Source organism: Mustela lutreola, chromosome 4 (genome assembly GCF_030435805.1).
Source record: "Mustela lutreola isolate mMusLut2 chromosome 4, mMusLut2.pri, whole genome shotgun sequence".
In the NCBI taxonomy this organism is placed as follows: domain Eukaryota; kingdom Metazoa; phylum Chordata; class Mammalia; order Carnivora; family Mustelidae; genus Mustela; species Mustela lutreola.
Genome location: NC_081293.1, coordinates 85,466,334 through 85,486,896, shown reverse-complemented (window position 1 = coordinate 85,486,896; position 20,563 = coordinate 85,466,334). Strand labels below are relative to the sequence as shown.

Here is a 20,563-nt window from a genome sequence, read left to right as displayed (position 1 = left end):
GTTCAGTTGTCTACTTTGCTTTATTTTCTCCTCCAACTCAACATTCTCCCCCGGGGACACCCTGATCTAGAAGATGGGGGGCATGTGAGACCACAGGACAGCCCCCCCTGGCCTTCCTGGAAAGTACATCATAGTGCAGCAAGTAGGCAGTCAGCATTCCTGAGTGCAAACCAAGAAACCTGGGTATGTTATGGTATAAATGTAAAGTGTACATTTAAGTCATTTCTAAGGACAGAACTGGGATCTTGAAGGGAATGTCACGCTTGAAGAACGTCTATCTAGGCTCTGCCCCCCCAAACCCATAGGGTGTTTCGGATCTGCTCTGCTGTCTGGGGCATGAAGAGTGAGCTTGGCTCCAGCACATTGGGTGGGCCCCAGGCTCAGGGCCAGGGGCGTCCCAGCATGGCTACTGGCTCCAGGAGACAGGGTGGCCCACAATATAGAGCAGGCCGGTCCTGTGACCCGGGACAGGGACTTCTAAGAGAGCTAGAGGTGGGAGCTGGGGGACCACCGTCCCCTGATGCCACCTGTCACAATGACCTCTGGGGGCCTGGACTCCTCAAGTATGGCCTGGAGGGCTCTACCTGTCCCCCGCCAGCCCCTATGCTCAGCTCTGCGGCACAGCACAGCCCTGTGTAGGGGCTGGGGGAGGAGGGGGCTCGCAGCCCTTTATTACTGAATCAGTAGAGATGACAAAGGAAGAGGCTGGAGTCAGCCTTGTAAGTCCTCAGGAGAAAATCAACCCCTGGGTTCCTTCACATCCTTGAAACTAAAGCCCCAAGTTTGGAAAAACTCAGGCACCTCTGGAAATGCACCAAATCATCTGAAATTCAGCTCTCTTCTTCCCTTCCTCTTTTTTCTAGTTATTTCTCTCCCTGTGGACCTTAGGTGCCTAGCGAGGTCAACCTGTTCCAAGCAGCATCTTTGCATTATCTGTGTCCCCTGGGCCAGAAGCCTACCTCTTTCCCCACCTGCCTTGTCATGTGCCCCTTTCTTCTCCCAGAGGGAGGGAAAAGTCGCTTGTCTTCCTGATCTCTGTTTCCTTCTCTGGATGAGCGGTTGTACTCAGTGCGAGTAGCATTTGCATAAGAAACAGAGTCAGCGTGTGATGCAGAATGAGGGCTGACAGTGAGCTACGAATCAAGAAGGACACGTAGGCAGTCAGTTCCCTGGCAGCCTCTCCAGAGCCTCGGTGTTGCTGTTGCATGGGCAGAGTTCGCATCACTGGAAGATACTGCACAAGGAATATTCTAGAACTCACAGTGTGTGAGACTCTGCCAGGTTTCCTTTCGCTAACCTGAGAACATCACGCTGAAGCCAGAAAGGAAACCTCAGTTCAAACCTCAGAGTTGGCTGTAGCCAACTATTCTTTGAATCCTGCTTTTCCTGTTTCTGTAGGTCAACACGGATTTTGCAATCAGCCCTGAAATTTTACATCCCCGCTCAGCCACACAACCAGCTCTGTGACTTCGGGCATGTTGCCGTGACCTCTCTGAGCCAAAGCTTTCATGTTTACAAAATGAAATGGATGATACGATCACATAGAAAACCTTTCTCCTGTGACCACTTCGTAAACGGGGGCTACTTGAGGTTGTTACCGGTAGCCGGGGTCAATTTTGAGTGAGCCGTTAAGAGGGATAGCGCTGCCGGTGAATCCAGTCGAGGCAACATCTCTGTTCTGCCCACAGCACTCCCAGCCCCATTCCGCACCAGCGACGTTTACGCAGCTCCTGACCACCCCAAGTTAGAACCTGTACTTACTCTCTGTGCGGATGCATTTCTCCTTTTCAAAATTTGTCCCAAGTAGTCAGTCTCCTGTGTAATCGACAACCTCACTTTGCGCAGCAGCAGAAATGGGTACATCTCCCTGGGGCGTCCATTCAACATGGGAAGTCTGGGTGGGGACGGTCCCAGGATGGGGGGCGCTGCGGGGGGAGCGCCCCGTCGCAGCTCAGGAAAGGCCCGGCGCCCCCAGGGGTAGGACACCGTGGCCCTTTGGCACACGACACTCATTCTTTTGGAAGACCCTACCGCCGGCGTGGCGTGCTAAGTGGGCCCCACGTCCAGTCCCCTCTCTGTTAAAATACGACGTGTCTAAGAGGCAAGATGTCACGTGCTCTCAGAAGGTTCGGCAGGAACTGGGGTCATTCCCAGGGTGGTCTACCAAACTTCGTCAGGGCCAGGGCCCCTGCTGTTGGCATCATGACCGCCTTCTCTGCGGTCTCCCAGCACCACGGGGGACGGGCCACCAGGTGACCCCAGGCCACCAGGTGACCCCGGGCCACAGCAGGTCTCCTTGCCACCAGCTGTTCCAGGGGTTCCATCGCACAAAGCTTTCCTAAGCAAGAACAGAAATCCCATTTGTTTTCCAGAGAACTGGAAAGGAGACCCCACTCTCTTCCCTCGCATGAGACTCTCCTGAGCGTTTCCACCTCGGTAGCCCGTCCCACGGCCCCCCACCCTCTCACCGCTGTTTCCTCCCTTCTGTGCAGATCGTGGCCGCCATCCTCGCCATTGCTGGGATCGTGATGATGACCTACGCCGACGGCTTCCACAGCCACTCTGTCATCGGCATAGCGCTGGTGGTGGGCTCTGCGTCCATGTCTGCCCTGTACAAGGTATGCGCGGGGAGCGAGCCCTCAGAGCGGGTCTCAGCCGGCTGGCCGGGCTCACGTGGGGCATCTTGGATGGCATCTGTGCCTTAAGCCAAGCAGCTCTTCTCAGTGTGTGGACAGACTCGCAGGGATGAGACACACCCACTCTCGGCTTTGGCTCCGGCTCTCTAGACCTTTCCATCAAGGGCCATCTCTTTGCAGCACTGGGCATAAAACAGGCAGAACAGTGGACGGGCAGCGACGAATTTTCATGACTTCTTTGGTTGGCAAGGACTGGAGAAGGACCGGCGCCCCCGGGGGGCTGGCTCGGTGTTTGGAGAGATGATGCAAATAGTTTGGGCAGCCTCATCACTGAAATCTTTCATGGCACAGTTTGGGCAGCCACCGGGACTCAGCATGAATCCACATGCCTTTTAAGCATTGCCTGTAGGCTGAATAAATAGAAACCCAACTTCTGTGATACGGGTATTATAACTCATTTTTGACAAAATGTGGGGAAGCCCTAGAAAGCATGTCCCAACTGCAGGGCTGGATGAAGCCGTGTTTGACCCCCCACGCCTCCCCTCCCCCGTCACGGCTCTGGCTGCTGCTCTCCCTCCTCCCTCCTCGCTTCCTCTCTCATCCCTTCACCTCCAGAGGGAAGACTCCAGATTTTCTCGGGCCTCCAAGTTGGGACCCCGACCTGGAGGATGCAACGAGGAATGAGGTTTTAGCTTGGAGACCCACAGCCCTTCGTGGATCCAGGCCGTAAGACAGGAAAATGAAGTACGGGAGAGAGTTAGAAAAGGCACTTTGTTTTTTGCCAGGTCTGTGTGTAACACATTCTGTGGTTTGAGAATGGGAAATGACTGTACCTTCCCGTCCTCATCAGCTCCCCGCCCTCACTGCCCACAGCCAGAGGCACACACGCTGTCTACCTGCTCTGGGACCCATCTCCCAGGAAGATACAATAGCCCCACACCACTGTGAGGCTTCAAAGCTACTATTCGAATGCAGAAGATGGGACCAGGCCACACTCTGCTGGCCTCACTCCGCTGCATGCTAACGGGAAGCAGGGCACACAGAAATGCAATCTGCGATGAACACAGATAATTCTGATTTCGACTCCCCTTTCCCATCTCCCCCACGGCCTGATCTTTATCCAGAGAGGCCAGTGGGTGGAAGGCTGAAAGCAATTTATTCCTCTTTTCATGCTTCGTGCGCAAATGCCCAGAAATACCTGAAAAGATTGGTGAAGTGGCTGAAAAAGGAAGAGGCAGGCGAAGTGGGAGACACAACTGTGCAGAGACTCGAGCTGGACCCAAATCCGTTCCCTGGTGGTGGCTGGGTCCCCGGAACACGGGGGCGGCTGCCCCTGTCCTCCAAGCTTCCCGGCCACTCCAGGCACGTCTGTCCCTCTCCTGGGCCTCACACACCTGAAATACATACAGACAAGAACAGGTGCAAGAAGTCAAAGCGGGGTGCACGCTGCTAAACCCCACGCTGTTTCTGGAACGGGGCGGGGGGTGTGGAGCAGAGATGAGCTGTGAGCATTACAATCTCTCTACCTTCGATTTATAGAAAATGTCTTCGCAGCCAAAGCCCTTTGCCCCGGGGGTCTGGCTGTGTCGTTCAAAACCGAGGTCCCCAGAGGAATGCATCCTCGTGGCAGCTCTAAGTTCTGCGGCGTCCCTGTCTTCGGACGCCCTGAAGCTGGGACGTGCTGTCCTGACTGCAACACAAAGGGAGCCTCGTGTCAGAGCCGTGACTCCCAGAGATGCCCTCCATGAGGCCAGAGATGTGTCGCTGTCCCCCGGGGCGCTGCCGAGGTCCGGGTGCTTGTGCTGCGCACCTATCACTAACCCCACCACCCTCTCCCTGAAGGCCGAGTGAGGCCGCATTTGCCCATACCCCGGCTGCGACCCAGCACCCCCGGCCCAGCCTCCTCGGGCGCACCCCCCGCCCCGGTGGCATGATGGCGGCAGGGACGAGCCGTCACCCACCCTCCTCTGCTTTCTCCGGCAGGTTCTGTTCAAGCTCCTCCTGGGCAGTGCTAAGTTCGGAGAAGCCGCCTTATTTTTGTCCATTTTGGGCGTGTTTAACATCCTCTTCATCACCTGTATCCCCGTCATCCTCTACTTCACCAAAGTGGAATACTGGAGCTCGTTCCATGACATTCCATGGGGGAACCTTTGTGGATTTTCAGTCCTCTTGTTGAGTAAGTGCTGACTGACCCCGGCCCAAGAGACACGGACTAGCGGGCCCCGGGCAGCTCCAGGGCCATCTGTAAACTGTGCCCTCACGAAGAGCAGCATTCTATCGTTAAGTCCCCAGTGCTCTTCAAGACCCTTGTGTCCACCGGGTTCTAACTCCAGAACCGCAGGCTTGGCAGCAGTAGCCAGGGGCACCGCCACTCCGGACAGTGCTGCGCATGACCTCCCGACAGCAGAACAGTCCTTACAGGCCCGGGAGGGAGCCAGCCGGTGAAGGTCTGAGGGGAGTCAGAGCCCAGTGCCTTTTCTCAGTTATCATTACGATGAATATCGTCACCACGATTATTACTTGGTAGGAGGCTGGTCCTAGGCGGGAAAGTAGCCAGGGATGGGTCTCCCCCAGTCCCCACCTCAGAATGCATAACCCAAGGCACCTGGCCGTCGTCCCCCAGAGTCACCACCGGCAACGGAGAAAAGCCAAGTCAGTGGCTTGAGTCCACCATCCCACTCCTCTCTTCCAGCGCCTTTCACTGACGACCTTTTCCAAATTTCCTTGCTCTCCTTCAGAGCTCAGGAGGGGAGGAGGAATGCTGCTTCTTTGGGATATTTGTCCCTGATCCCCACCCAGGCTGCCTGAGTCACAGCAAAGGGCAGTCGTAAGTCCCTGACTCCAGCCTCACCAGAGAAGCTGGGGGCCGGGGGTGCGGACCAGGGAGGGCGGCAGTCCAGGGCCAGGCACGAATAATACCCTTCTTCTGTTCTTTATTTCAGCATTCAATATCGTATTAAATTTTGGAATCGCTGTTACGTATCCCACTCTGATGTCTGTTGGAATCGTCCTCAGTGTACCTGTGAATGCAGGTAAGCCTGTATGGCTTCCTCTCTCTGCCTGAACACACACACACACACACACTCACACACACACTCACTCACACACTTACACACACACATACTCCCACTCCTAAACACACACACTCGCATGCAGTCTTGCTGTGCCTGTATGGAAAGCATCGCTGCCCTTCGGTGTAGAAAGAAGGCACTTGGGTAGAGGTTGGCGTGTGTTGCATACACGCTGTCTCTCCAGACTGCCTGGGTTTTCACTCACCACCCCGACATATGACGGTCTCCAGCCATCTAGGTTCTAACTGGTGTGGGAACCAGAGATGAATCTCATTAATCTTAGTAATAAGCTTGGAAAATGGGGTAGCAGGAAAAATATTCAGTTTTGTAAGTGACTTTCTGGAGGGGAAAGGGTGCTTGGGCTGTGACAGGGATGGCGTAGTGTTTGTAAACTGAGGAAACACAAACATTGTTCGCACCTCCCAGAAGCTCGAGAGCACGCTGGCCAGTTCCTCCGGACCTTGCTGTGCTTTCTCCCTGGGGACTCACCAAAGCAATCACCTGGCAGCTCGGCTCTTCCAAAAACTTGTGGTCTACAGCCCCTCCCCGCCTTCCTTTTGCTGATTCATTCTGGTGTCTGTTTTGGATTTTCTTCCCGGAGCCCCCTCCTCACCCCTGACGGCCCCATCCGGCCTGTTCTTAGCCAGAGAAGGGTTCATAAGTCTATAAGTCCGGTCCCTTCATCACGCTCACCCCCTTGGCCCTGGCACAGGCCCCTCCCCCAAAGCCACATCCATCCCGACCCTCCTACCCACAGGCCACTAGAGGATTCACCCAGGGAATGGCACATCTTTATCCTGTCCGATGTGGCATCAGTAAGCAAAACAGCTCTCAGTTTCCTAAGCCTTTTCTTGTGATTTCTTTTCTCCTCCTGTCCCACGTGTTCTGCACATGCCTGTCCCTGGCCCCAGACTCTTTTCGGGGTACTTCAGGGCAGTGTGGGGAAGAAGGCCTGGCCGGGGCATCTGGGCACTGGTCCTGCCCACCTGGAGGATGGTGGTCCCAGCTTATCACCCCTCCGGGCCTTAGCTTGTCTCCCCTAAAAGTGAAGGCAGGACCGACCCTCACCCGACATTTCAAAATGCTGAAAGTCCCAGAGCTGCTGGAGAGATAACGCATCAGCTTATCCCCCACACCTCACTCCATCGTTGTAGTCGCAGCAGTTACACTGCCAGGAAGCATGTAAGGGCTTTTATTGAGGGACATTCATGAGCTCCTAGGTGGAGGCCCACTTGACCTGTCTCATACAGCCAGATGTCGGAGAGGTCAGTGAGAATCCCTTCTTATTACTCCCCTGCACGGTTTGATCGTGTGTCTGAGGAAGGAATCACATTCAGTTCGCAACTGGAGAAGAGAAGCAAAGGGATCCACCATGGCCCGATGTCTGAGAGCGGGGTCCGGTGGCTTTCCAACATGCTGTGATGTTTATTGCTGGAGCTGCTTGTGTGCCCTGCTCATGGATGGTCCCCGTGTGCCGAATGTACCGAACGTTCTGTCATTATTGAAAAGTCAAGTATTTCTTTTTTTTTTTAAAGATTTTATTTGTTTATTTGACAGAGATCACAAGTAGGCAGAGAGGCAGGCAGAGAGAGAGGGGGAAGCAGGCTCCCTGCTGAGCAGAGAGACCGACGCAGAACTCGATCCCAGGACCCCGAGATCACAACCTGAGCCGAAGGCAAGGCTTAATGACTGAGCCACCCAGGCGTCCCGAAAATTCAAGTATTTCTGAATTACAGTGAGATAAAAGAGGCACTTTATTATTTTTTATATCTCAAATGATGTTCTTTCTTATTTCTTTTTTTTTTTAATTTCATTTAAATTCAAGTTAGTTAGCATGTAGTATATTACTATTTGCAGAGGTAGAATTTAGTGATTCACTAGTTGCATAGAACACCCAGGGCTCGCTCCACTGAGTGCCCTCCCTAATGCCCGCCTCCCAGCTACCCCGTCACCCCACCAGCCCACCCCTTCCCCTCCAGCAACCCTCAGTGTGTTCCCTAGAGTTGAGAGTCTCTTAAGGTTTGCCCTCCTCTCTGTTTTTATTACTTTATTTTTCCTTCCCTTCCTCTATGTTCATCTGTTTTGTTTCTTAAATTCCACATATGAGTGAAATCATATGATACTTGTGTTTCTCTGCCTGACTTATTTAAAAGAGGCACTTTAATTCCACAACCGGGCTGCAAACATTTTTCTTTTTCGCGTTTAACTTTCATCCCTTTCTCTTTCTCTGATGCCCTATAGACTAGGTGAGAGTCAGGTGGGGAGGGGGAGGGGGAAGGCAGGGGAGGCGGAGGACCCTGAAGGGGAGAAGGGGGGAGCCGTGCCACCTCCTGGGCAGCTGGAGGAGGCCCACAGGTGGCAGCGGTCGGTTTTCCAAGGCCTCCTGCTCTAACTCAGCAAACCCTCTTTCACCAAATGATAGAAAAGAAACGCAGTGGGTGCCTCTTGCGCAAAGGGCAGGCCCCAAATCTGCTTTGTCGGGCTTAATTAAGAAAACAGGGAATTAAAACCAAAAAAACAAAAACAAAAACAAAAACAAAAACTCCAATATCCCCAATGTTTTTGACCATTTAGCTGAGGAGAGAATGATGAGGTAGATTCTTATTAAACCTGCTTCGCGTTTCATTCCCTCACCTGATGTGAGTCAGGTAGGAGCCATGTGCCCGGCAGACCTTTAAGAAGCCTTAATACTTAGTGATGACCCAGGGCGCTTCAAAGCCTCTGCTAATGGTGCCCTGGGGCAGAACAACAATTTACATCTTCTAAAAAGCAGTGTGAGTCTGGTCTTCAAATTGTATATATGCATATACTGGGCACTTATGCTTTTAAATTATAAATATAATTTGAAATTATAAATGTAAAATGTCATTGCAGGAGTGTCCCCCTGGGGCGTGGGGGGGAGGCTCAATTGGTTAAGCGTCCACCGTCAGTTCAGGTCATGGTCTGAGGGTCCTGGGACGGAGCCCTACATGGTGGGCGGAAGCGGGGGGGCGCTCCCTGCTCCGCAGGGAGTCTGCTTCTCCCTCTCCCTCTCCCTCTGCCCCACCCCGCTGCTGGTTCTCGCTTTCTCTCCCTCGCTCTATCTCAAATAAATAAAAACTTAAAAAAAAAAAAAAATCATTGTAGAAGACCCAAAAAGTACCAAAAATACGAAGAAAGCAGTCACGTCTTCAGCGTCCTGCCACCCAGGGGTCACTCAGTTTAACTGGCTACAGTTAAACTTGAGGTGCATATCAGTGTCTGAACTGCGGTGCCAGGTCAGTCTGGAGGAGTTTCACACCCGAGGGCTGTTAAAAAAATTATGAGGCCGCCCGCGCCCGCCAGGAGCAAAGCCACGCCGAGGAAGATTCCGCGGTCAAGCAAGACCGCAGCTCCGCGCTGGCGCACGAGGCGACCCCGGGGCCCCACCCTGCGCCCGGGCCTGGCTGGGTCTAGGAGTAACCGGGCTTCTCTCTGTCTCGCGCAGTGGTGGATCACTACACCAGTAAGATAGTCTTCAACGGGGTGCGGGTTATCGCCATCATCATCATCGGCCTGGGCTTCCTCCTCCTGCTTCTGCCCGAGGAGTGGGACGTCTGGCTCATCAAGCTTCTCACCCGCCTCAAAGTGAGGAAGAAGGAGGAGACGGCAGAGGGCGGCGCGGACCCGGGCTCGGGGCCTCAGAGCAAGAGCCGAAGGGCCCGGCCCTCCTTCGCGCGCTGACCGCGGCCCTGCAGGACTCTGCGGCGATCGCTCACGCTCGGGTTAGGGCCTCGGAGGTCTGCTCCGGACGGGGGAACCCTCGGTTGGGTAAGGTGTGTACATACCTGTACAGTTCCGGTAACCTGCGGTAAGTTATACGGTATTTATTGGCATGTCCAATTTGCTTGCACTTTTCCCACATCAGACCTTTCACCCAAGGGTACCAGTTCCAAGTGGAAGAGAAGAGACGAGCCTCCGGCCCTTTCGAAATGAATGTCAAAGTCCATGTCAGTGTTCGGGGGGACAAGAGGCAGGGCGCGTGTTTTGAATCTTAGCAACTGCAAATTACATTGCACACTGTGATTATTTTCCAGCTATGGTAGGGTCACATTTTGTTTTATACCAGAGCTGTACTCTTAATTTTAAGGGATTTCAAATGAACCAAAAGACAACTGTAAGTCACTTTGAGTGGTTGGAGGATGGATGGAGGGATGGATGCCAAGAGAGGAAGCAGAAAGGTCCAAACGGACTTCGGGACCCACCGGCGGTGGCTGAGCTGGGGGTGGCAGGTGGAGGACAGGCCCCAGCCAGGTTACAGAGAGGGAAGGAGGAGTCGGAGCCCCAGCTGGCCTGCTCTCACGTGAGTGTGTAAGATCGTGCAAGAGAAATTACAGTGCCTTCTACAGAATTTTTGTCCTTACCTACGTGAAGCGAGGTGACATTGTAAGTCACTGGCGCCGTCTTATAATTTAGATGTACAAAATCTTTAGAAACAAAACTATGTGTGTGTACATGTACAAAAACAACAGGCTGACGACCAGTGTAAGGGAACATGGCTAGCGGTGTGCATTGCACATGTCAGATGGACACGGCGAGACTGTGAACTGCTGGTTGCTTTTACTCCATGACCAAGATGGAAAAATTATCTACCGAATCTGTAAACCTTTTTATGAAACTTTTAAAGCACCAGGCTGTTTACTTACACAGTTTAGGTCTGCCAGAAAATTCTATCTGTGATAGATCTGTCAAGAGGGACGTGGGGGTTAGAGTTTACTATTTTTGAAGTTTACATTGTTACATACGAAATGGAAACCTTATTTTGAAATGTTGTCATAACCCAGTGGTGCATTCTGTGACCATGGAGTCTTTCGTTTCCTAGGGGAAAGGGGCATTCATGACCTGAACTTTGTAGCAAATTATTATTCTCAGTTTCCATTACCTGTTTGGCCAAACAGATTAATAAACTATTTAAAAAAGAAGCATTTCGCACCGCGTTGGTGGCCACTTTGTCACAGCCCCACTGTGCCCCTTCCCTCCTCGCCTTCCCCTTGGCTCCCAGCAGGTCCCGCCCTCCTGACCCATCCAGGCTCGCGAACCAGCCCAGACACCTCAGAGGAAGAAAATTCTTACTGGAACAACAGAGTTGACTGTCTCCAAAGCAAAACAAGGGCAGGAGCTCCTGAACTCACCTCCATCTCTCCTTTGTGCCCCTCTCCTTTCCCTCCAGGTGCCTGTCTGCCCCATCCCTCCCCACTCAGCCCTGGGTGTCCCTGTTCTCTCTCATTTTTTTGCATGGACTCGTTCATCCGAGCAGCTCGCACCGACCCCTCCTAGCTGCCTCCAAGCGGCAGCCGCAGTCCCCATGTGGACATGGTCTTCCAGCTCCCCTCACACACCTCCCTTCTGCCTGCGCGTCCTAACCCCGTTCTAGCTCTGGAGAGTTTGTTGTACCGGCTTCGGTAGCACACACACATTTCTGTTCCAGGCAGCTCCAGCCAGGGGCTGTCAAGTTCAATGTCTCTCACTCTGCAGCTGCAAACAGAGGTGCTCTAAGGGTGGGAGGAGGGCGTGAGCAGAGAGAGCAGATGGCGAGAACACCTCATCCTTCCAGCCACACCTAGAGAGACTCCACACCATGGGGTGTTTGCTTGCTATGTGGGGTCGGAACCCGGGAGCTGAGCTGTCCAAGGCAGAGAGGTCCCTGCCTGACGTGTCCAGTATGTGCTGTGAGGAGGATCCCATACACCCCCTCAACGGAGCTGGGATGAGTCCCCTCCAGGATTCTGTCTGGGCTCCAGACCTCTCCAGTATCCTCAGGGGGGCAAGCAAACATTTTGGAGGTAAGCCATAATGTGAAAACATTGGGAAACCCAGCCCTGGAGTAGAGTCGACTACCTCATTCTCCTATTGGCATAAAAGGCCATGAAGACCCAAAATTATTGCAAGCAGGGGCTCGGAGGGATATTTGTACACCCTGTTCACTGCAGCCTTATTCTCAGCAGCCAAGGGTTGGAGACCACCCAAGCATCTGCCAGTGGCTGAATAGACAAACAACATGTACACAAACAGAATAGTATTTAGCCTTAAAAAAGGGGGGGGGGGATTCTGACCGATGTTGCCACATGGATGAATCTTGAAGACATAATGCCGAATGAAGTAAGTCACAAAAATCCACAAATATAGGATTCTCTTTATGTGAGGTACCCAAAGTCGTCAAGTTCATAGATCCAGAAGGTAGAATGGCGGTTACTAGGGACTGGGGATGAAGAGACATCATTCAGTGAGGACAGAGTTTTAATTCTGTAAAATAAAGATGTTCTGGGAGGTGGGTGGTGGTGATGGCCGCCCAATAATGTGAATGAACCGAACCCCTAAAAATCCTTATATAGTAAATTTCATGTATATTTTATCATAATAAAAAAAGAAACTTTGAAGGCTAAGCTATGTGAAATAAAAAAGATTAGGACTCTAGGAATGGTTGAAGGCTCTTTCAGGAATAAGGTAGGAGAGATTTGAGATGTTTCTTTCCAGAAAGAAGCCAAACCACAACCTCTCATCCCCACCTCAAGCAGGTTTCAAGGACTGGGATGAGCTGTGGCCAACCCGGAAGGAATCTAGAAGAGAAAATCCCAGAAAAGACTCCCTCCCAGGGGAACCATTGGGGTGACTCTGGGAAAACAGCCTCCATCTCTGCTCTGTCTGGGGAAATCGTCTGCCCTCTAGAGGCCAGTCTGGATAACAACACAGGGATGATTGTATTTCCACGCCTTTTGAGGATTAGGAGGGGAGACAGAAGGTACAAAGGGGAGTAAGGGGCCTCTGCTGCTGATCCAGGTGCCAGACCCTCAGAGCCTCCAGCCCTACCTCCTGCTCCATCAGAATACAGGTGCGAAGTGACCAGCCGCCTTGCTACAACCCGTCAGAGCGGTCTCTAGGAGCTCCTACCTGCTCACATCTGCCGTGCAGATGCCCAGGATAAAGAGAATCAAGAGAGAAGACATTGTTGCCAGAGACCTCCGGCCCTGGAGAACAGGTGTGTTTCCAAATCTAGCCAAGGATGCATAATAGGGAGTTCTGCATATTCAATTTTGAAAACAAATGATTTGTTCTAAAATTGGAATGTGGTGGTGGTTGCACCGTTCTGTGAATATTTTAAAATTCAACGAATTGTACACTTTAAATGGAGAATTTCATGGCATGTGGATTATAGCTCAGTAAAGTGGTTTGAAAAATAAATGATAAAAAGTAGATGATGGATGGGTGGATGAATAGACGGTAGATAGATAATAGAGAAATGGTTGCCCCACACAAAATGAGTTAAAATTCCTTTGCCAAAATCTTACAAGCAGAGAGGACATTTCCTGGGTCCTTGGCTTGTTTTTGGCTGCCCGGCATGTGATCCCTATTTGAAACAGCATGTTCCATTGTTTCAGAAGGTGAAGGGAACAGATGCTCCATCTTGGACCGACCGCCATCCAGGGGAGGGAGGGAGGGTTGGACTCCTCTCGGCCGGCAGGCTGCGATCTCCCAGGACTGTGGCTCTGGAGCCAGGCATGCCAGACCCTGGAGGACCATGCCAACCAGCTGTCCCCCGGGCTCCCTGCCTGTGGCCCCAGGCTCCTCCCAGTGTGGAGATCGGTGGTTGCTGCCCCTTTCCAAAGGGATCCTTCGAACTCACGCTCCCACAGATCCTTCCCATGCAGCTGGGCTTGCAATGGCCCAGCAGGCTCCTCGGTCAAACTGATTTAAAGAATTGATAGGAATGATTTAGAAGAAATGCACCAATGATATATATATAAGGAGAATGTTCCTCACAGTGCTTAAAACGTGTTTTTAAAGAAATTTTGAACAATGGTATTTTGCCTTAACTAATTTTTCATCTATTCAGCATTGTCAAATTCTCAAGAAAACCTTTTCCGTTGTTTTTTTTTTTTTTTTTAAAGTAGATCCCTGTACCCAACGTGAGTCTCAAGCATATGACCCCAAGATCAAGAGTTTGGGGAACCAGCCAGGCACCCCCAAAAAAACCCTTCTCTTGAGTTAAAATACCGGTAAACGTCAGCCGAGGTCTATCTTCTCTAAATCATCAAAAAAACCAAGTTCCTAAAATCATAGGAAATGAGATTTCATGTAGTTACAATGTAATGAGTTATGAATTTTAGCTAGAACCAAAAAAATAGTAAATTTTTTTTCTCAAAAAAAGAGAAATATCCCGGGGATATTTGGGAATACCCATAAAGCCGCAAGCCATCAATAATGCTGTGCTGCAAGAATGCAGTCGTATTAGGAGCCTCAGTAAGTCATAGCTGGAGCCCCGTGAGGAAAGTGGCCCCAGAGGGATCCCCGCCACTGAGGAATCGCCCTGAGAAGGGCTTGAGGGAATTCCCAGGTGCTTCTCTCTGAGAGTGACAGGAGGACATAAGAAAATAAGTGTACCTCCTTAGTTTTTGACTTGTCTTTGTATCTCCACAGAAAAGCATCCTCAAGAAGAGGTTCTTCACCATAAGGAAAAAACCAACGGAACATAAAAATCTCCAGAAGGACATTCCAGGAATCTCCAGTGTTTCCTCCTCATTAGAAATAGAAGAGCAACTGGTCACTTGATCTCTTCAGTTTCTTAGGAATCTACTGAGCGCTAGTGATGTGGGGGATATCAGAGGCTAGGGGGGAACTAAAGTTAACCCATAGCTCTGGAAACCCTGTTTATGCCCACCTGCAGCAGCGTGCCTGAGGGGAGAGGGGGCATTTTGTGATACCAGGTGCAATCAGACACATGGCTGGTGAGTAGCCCAAACTCATTCATGTCCAAAACATACTCCTGGTCCCCAGAGAGCTCTCCCCTGAGCAACAGCTATGGGACCTAGACCCCTTCCATGTGTCTTTTCATATTCAACGTGCAATTTCAAAATGGCGGTGCTCCTTGACAGGCCAGAGAGGAGAGTCCTGGAAGTAGCTCTTCTCACTTCTGCTAGAAGTTCAGAAAATGGGTCAGTTTGATGGACCTTCTGGCTGGTCTGTGCCCACCAAGAAGGGGTCAATTTGGGTATAAAGAAAGAAAAGATGGTGGTATATCACTATGGTGTTCTCTCTCTTTTTTTTTTTTTCATGATTTTTTATTTATTGAAGAGAGAGAGCATGAGCGGGGAACAGAAGGCAGAAGGAGAGGGGGCAGACTTCCTGCCGGACTCAGGATTCCATCCCAGGACCCCGAGATCATGACCTGAGCAGAAGGCTGGTGCGTAACCAATGGAGTCACCCATGTATCCCCATGATCTTCTTTTCTCAACTGATACCTCTGTGTCAGGAATTAGAGTTTGGCTTTTTTAATCCCCTGACCAGTGGTCTTTGCACCTCCATTTATGAGAACTGCAAGGTCAGTTATGCTAACCAGATGTACCTACTCAGTGTTCCCTCATTCTCCGTGTTCTCTGCTTTATTGAATTTGCAGAGGACCTTGTATAATCTGGAGTGTATAGAACAGGCAGCCCCATGGGAATGGGAATTCAGCCATTGCCAAGGATTTTGCAACTATTTGTGCCTTGGAGGTAACCCTGCTGAATGGCATTCTGCCAGATGGTCCCTGTGTGTGGGAGAGGGGTGCATGCGCATGTGCCTTTGCTGCATTTACTATGGGCTCTTGATTACTACTTCTTTCCAGCCATTAGGCTGCTTCCATTTGTTAACAAATTTTGTTTAAATAAGTCATCCACGAAAAGCTAATCACTGCATAAACATCACAAATTTTGTATAAATTATACCATTTAGGGCTGGATATTGACTCATCCAGCAGCTACTGCCCAGTGACCATCTCTGGAAATCCAAAGCTTAATTTTTTTAAACCAGATCTTACCACTAGCCCCTATTTAAAGTCCAAAGCACATTTAGACATTTAACCATCCCCAGATCCAACTCACTGAAGGACATTATTGCATCAAAAGCTTTTACAGGTTAATTTTTGGGTTTGTAGACTTCTAGACTTCCCCCCAATTCTAGGTTTTATCTGCTACAGAGCATTTGTCTTGGTATTTCTAAGAACTTAGCAAATAACCCATGTTCTGCTATCTTTTATCCTATAGGAAATGCTATTCGAATTTTAGATGCCAAAAGGTAACTTAAAAAATTTTGGACCTGTACCCTGGTGCTAATAATACATTATATGTTTATAATTTGATCAAGACTTCCAAGCACAAGATGAATAGAAAGATTTTGAAGGCAGAAACAGTAAGAAGGACATCTGCTTCTTAAATGTTAACTGCTACGATTAATCAAATACATAATATGCTATGAAACTCTGGTCCCCAGGGTTCTCAGGGATAGGTTAGTGAAAGCAGCTTGCAATCTGCAGAATGTTCTTTGGCTCTAATAAGTCATTATCAAGGGACTTGCCCTAGGCCATGTGGCTGGGAGAGGCAGAGCAGGCTGCCTTCATCGACCCCTGCCCCCCACCTTTGGGCTGTGAGGAGACCACACAGAGGGAAAGGCTCTAAGGGCATGCTTCTCTGCTGAGTGATTTTTGTCTAGGACTTTCCTGGAAGCTTGGCAAATAGAAAGGTCTCCTGGGACTTCGAAAGCACTCATTGAGTACAAAAGCTCTGTAAAGGCTGGGCATTTTCTACAAATGCCATCGTGCCCACAAAGTTACTTTCTGGTATTGATTTCTAATGGAAGCTAATGGCAGTTTTTTTCCCACCCCAGCAAAATTATAAGGCTACCCATCCCCGACTTCTCTTGTCAGCCTCTCTGCCATCATGGACTTGGTTCCTTCTCTTTCGCTTCCACTCCCAGTTCTCTCCTGCTTCTGCCCCACTGACTTCAACTTTCCCTTTGCTTCCCACTGACTTCTATTTTCCCTAATAGCACCACCACGACCACCCCCAACACAGCAGCAACAAGAATCAATATTTGTACGTGTTTGCAGCTCACCAAGCACTCCTCTTGAGTGTGCTCCCACACCCAGGTGTGGTCCCCACAGCTCTTCTGGACCTTACTGACTGGCCTCTTGTCCTCTACAGCTCTGACTATGGGACATGCCCACTTGTATATATGTGTATATATATATATATATATACATATATATATATTTTTTTAATCTCATTTTTTTAAAGATTTTTATTTATGTGAGCATGAAGAGCATGAGCAGGGAGGGGCAGAGGGAGAGAGGGAGAGAATCTGAAGCAGACTCCACATTGAGCGCAGAACCCAATGCAAGGCTGGATCCTGTGACTGTAAGCAAGAGCCAAAAGCAAGAGTTGGACACTTGACCGACTGAGCCACCAGGTGCCCTTGTTTATATTTCTGAATACACTGGTGGGTAATACACTCAGTCCACCTTGCTCAAAACCCTCAGAAGTGGAGGTTTAATGATCCATTCATATTCCCCACGTTGCCCTGAATGACGAGAACATTTGTTTGGAACACTGAATTTGCAGCACAAAGAAATGGATCATTTAGTCTTACACCTGGGTGAATTCAGCACACATTGATGCCACTTTACCATCTCTGTGTCTCTAGTCCTTCTTCTCTTTCCCTTGGTTCATAGTCTTTGTCTTCAAATTCCTAGAAATAGAATCTCACCAGGTTCAGGGCAGAGCTACAGCAGAAGAATGCTGTGGTTGATAACATGGAATTTGGGGGCAGACGGAACTGGACTCAGAGCCCAGCTCTACAATTTAGAGTTTCATGACTGTGGGCAAGTCACCTAACATGACTTAGTCTCAGTTTTCTCACCTGTCAAATAAGAATAAAACAGCCTAACTTAGGAGATCGTCAAGGTAAAACAAAAGAATATGTATGAAAATTTAGCACTGTCTCTCAATGTAAGAAGATGATGAAGGCATCATCTTCATCATCATCATCCTTACCGCCATCACTGTAGCACATCTTCCAGCCTCTAGCAATTATTTCCTTTGAAGAACATCCTAGCACTTCCTTTTCCATCCAAGGCCACCTTGTCTCCATTTTCACCCAGTTTCGTGACTCTAATTTTCACACCCTTGAAAATCACTTCCAAATCTTGGCCAGTCCTTCAAATCTGAGTTTTTAACCATCTCCCAGACATTTCTCTCCACGTGTTCCTCCATACTAACCTGTCCCAAGCTATACAATTTGTTTTCTCATCCAGAGGACCACTCCTCCTTCTTACCCTATTGGCATTAATTGGCATCAATATGATTTTACTATAATGCATAAAATCTTGATACCACCCTTAACTTCTTCCTTATTCTTATACCAGCAACCACTATGCTATTCACTTCCAAATCAGTAGTATCGTAACTCCAAATCATGTGTAAGCCCTCCCCTGCACTCCGTCCCCAGCACCACTATCCTACTTCATTTCCTAATACATTTCACCCAGGCTGTTATGAGTCTTCTGATCTGTCCTCCACATCCTGGAGAGCTGGGGTTGTGTCACTGTCTTACCCAAAGATCTTCAGCATCTTCCCATGCTTTACTAAATAGACCTGTAATCTCTAGCCTGGATTCAAGGCCCACCATTATTTAGCAGTAATTAATCCTTCCAAACTCACCTGTCATTACAGCGCCCCACATCTCCTGCCCTTCAACCCCACAGGACTGCTGATTATTTCCCAAAGATACTCTATTTTCTTTTGTCTTGGTAGTGCTGTTAATTCTCCATGGAATTCCTCCTGCTGTCCCTCTTTCTGCCTGGCAAAATCTTACATGTTCTTACATATGTACTTCAGATGTTTCCTCCTTAATGAAACCTTCCTCATTCACCCCCATGACTATTAACATGCCTGCTTTGTAACCCACAATTTCTCTTTCTCTTGTACCACGTTGTAGTCGAGACTTCTCCCTCCTTCTAGTATTAATACCCCTAAGAACAAAACAAAACAAATTTGTGTTTCTTACATTGTTGCCTTTGCACCCAGCAGAGTCCCACATAAACAATAGAACATAAATGTGTATTGAATTGGCTCTTGTTCTCATAAACTTTTAAATAATTTAACATAATTTATAACAATTATATTAGTTCTCCTTGGACAGTACAGGGTAAACATCTCAGGAATCTTCACAAATATCCCAATAATGAGCGTCAAAGAATTCTTCTAGGGCCTTGTCAAATAATGGTTAAGTTTACCTATTTCATACAAAATGATCCCAGTGTTTCCCCTATAATCCTAAGGTTCATGAAAGGGTTGGTACACAGTGGGCAAAGATAAGACACTTCCTATTCAATGTGAACTGTGTATCCCCTGGGTTTCCAGTAACTAGAGCACATAGGGTCTATTTTCCCCATTTTCTATGGGAATCCTTGACATGCTTGTTGTTAATGTCTATAGTGAATACTGGAAAGGGGGCTCATCGGTGCAAGTTGATACTAACAACACTTAATGCAGAGCTGACACAGGAAAGACTGAATCTAAAATGATCGTTCCTAAATTGGGGGATTGCTTGGCTACTGATGCGACCCAAACTTCAGATGCTGGGAATGGCCTAGATGTTGTTAAATGTCCTTCAGAGGTCTCTGAGTCATTCCAGTTGTTTCCCCGAATAAAGACACTGAGGCTCTGTCGGGAAATTCCTGCATAACGGAAACTCCAATTTCTAAACTAAGTCCAAGCTTCTAAGCCAAACACCTAGTGAAAGCCCACAGTTCTCCACTTTGGACTCAATGTTGAGTCTTGGCAAACTCTCCACTTACTATCCAAAGCCTACACGGTTTTAACCCCTCCTCCCCTGAGTATCTTTTAATTCTTCTCCCTCCACCTTGGTCCTTATCCTAACATGAATTAAATAACATTGAATATCAGTCATGTGCAGACGTGAGAGAACCCCTTGAATAAGAAATTCAAAACTCAGAAGAGAAATGAACAAAAAAAATATGAAAATGTGGAATAAGAGTTAAACAAACTCAAGAAATGAAGGGGAAAAAAATCATCTCAGAAACGAAGACTTTATAAAATACCTAGAGAGAATAGATTTGAAAATGTAGAGACCAAGTAGAAGAATTAGAAAAATCAAGACTAAAGATAAATCAATGAATAGGTACAAAAGGATATGGCCAGCCTAGACGTATAAAATCCACAAAGAAAACCCAACGTTTGCAACTTATAAATAATAGAAGTCCCTTGAAAAGAAAACAAAACAATGGGTCATTATATTTAAATTAGTAATTCAAGAAAATTTTATGGAAATAAAAGATCTGAACACAGAAAAGAAGAAATGTATACCTGAGACAGTTGACCCAGAATGGTCAATCTCAAAATATATTTCTAGTAAAATCACTGGACTTTAAAGGGAAAAAAATAGCGGGAACTCCAGCAAAGATGAGTCCACTCACAAAGCTTAAAAAAAAAAAAAAAAAAAAAAAAAAAAAAGATCAGATTGGCATTAGATGTCTCAATAATGACATAAAAAACAAGATAGTAATGGAGAAATATTTCCTAAAAACTGAAAAGAAAAGTGAGAACCAAGGATGTTATATCCTGCCAAAATGTTCTTTAAATACCAGGCTGCAGAGCAACAGTTAGCCAATTTCACTATAAAGGAACAGGTAGTAAAATTTTAGGCTTTGCAGACTGTATGGTCTTTGTCATAACTATTCAACTCTATTTCATAGCACAAAAGATGCCAAAGATGATATATATATGATAGAATAGTGGTATTCCAATTAAATGTGTTTTACAAAAACTTACATCAGACAAGATTTAGCCCTTGGGATGCAATTTGCTGACTCCTTGTGTAGTCTGTTGAGCTTGGCGATACTACGCCTTCTTTAAACAAGAAATAAAAATTGAAGTATTCTGTCAAAGTACTTCTTCCACTTGCAATGATAATTAAACCATCCCAAAATACTGATACACATTAGGGTTAACGAACTTTCCCACATGCACACATCATCCTGAAGCATTTGAAGAAGAATCATCATAA

At 48.4% G+C, this 20,563-nt stretch overlaps 1 protein-coding gene across 3 annotated transcripts in view; it reads left to right on the top strand.

Annotated features, from left to right (window-relative positions):
- The window catches only part of SLC35F3 (solute carrier family 35 member F3), a 385,921-nt gene that overhangs the window by 364,439 nt on the left and 919 nt on the right, over nucleotides 1-20,563 (top strand). For 2 of the 3 annotated variants that reach the window (XM_059170431.1, XM_059170433.1), the window contains 5 exons: nucleotides 2,493-2,618; nucleotides 4,620-4,812; nucleotides 5,579-5,668; nucleotides 9,174-12,701; nucleotides 14,141-14,903. In XM_059170431.1, coding sequence (XP_059026414.1) covers nucleotides 2,493-2,618; nucleotides 4,620-4,812; nucleotides 5,579-5,668; nucleotides 9,174-9,409 — 645 coding nt within the window. In that variant the 3' untranslated portion in view covers nucleotides 9,410-12,701; nucleotides 14,141-14,903. The remainder of the gene's footprint in view (nucleotides 1-2,492; nucleotides 2,619-4,619; nucleotides 4,813-5,578; nucleotides 5,669-9,173; nucleotides 12,702-14,140; nucleotides 14,904-20,563) is intronic. The other variant, XM_059170432.1, reaches the window with a different exon arrangement.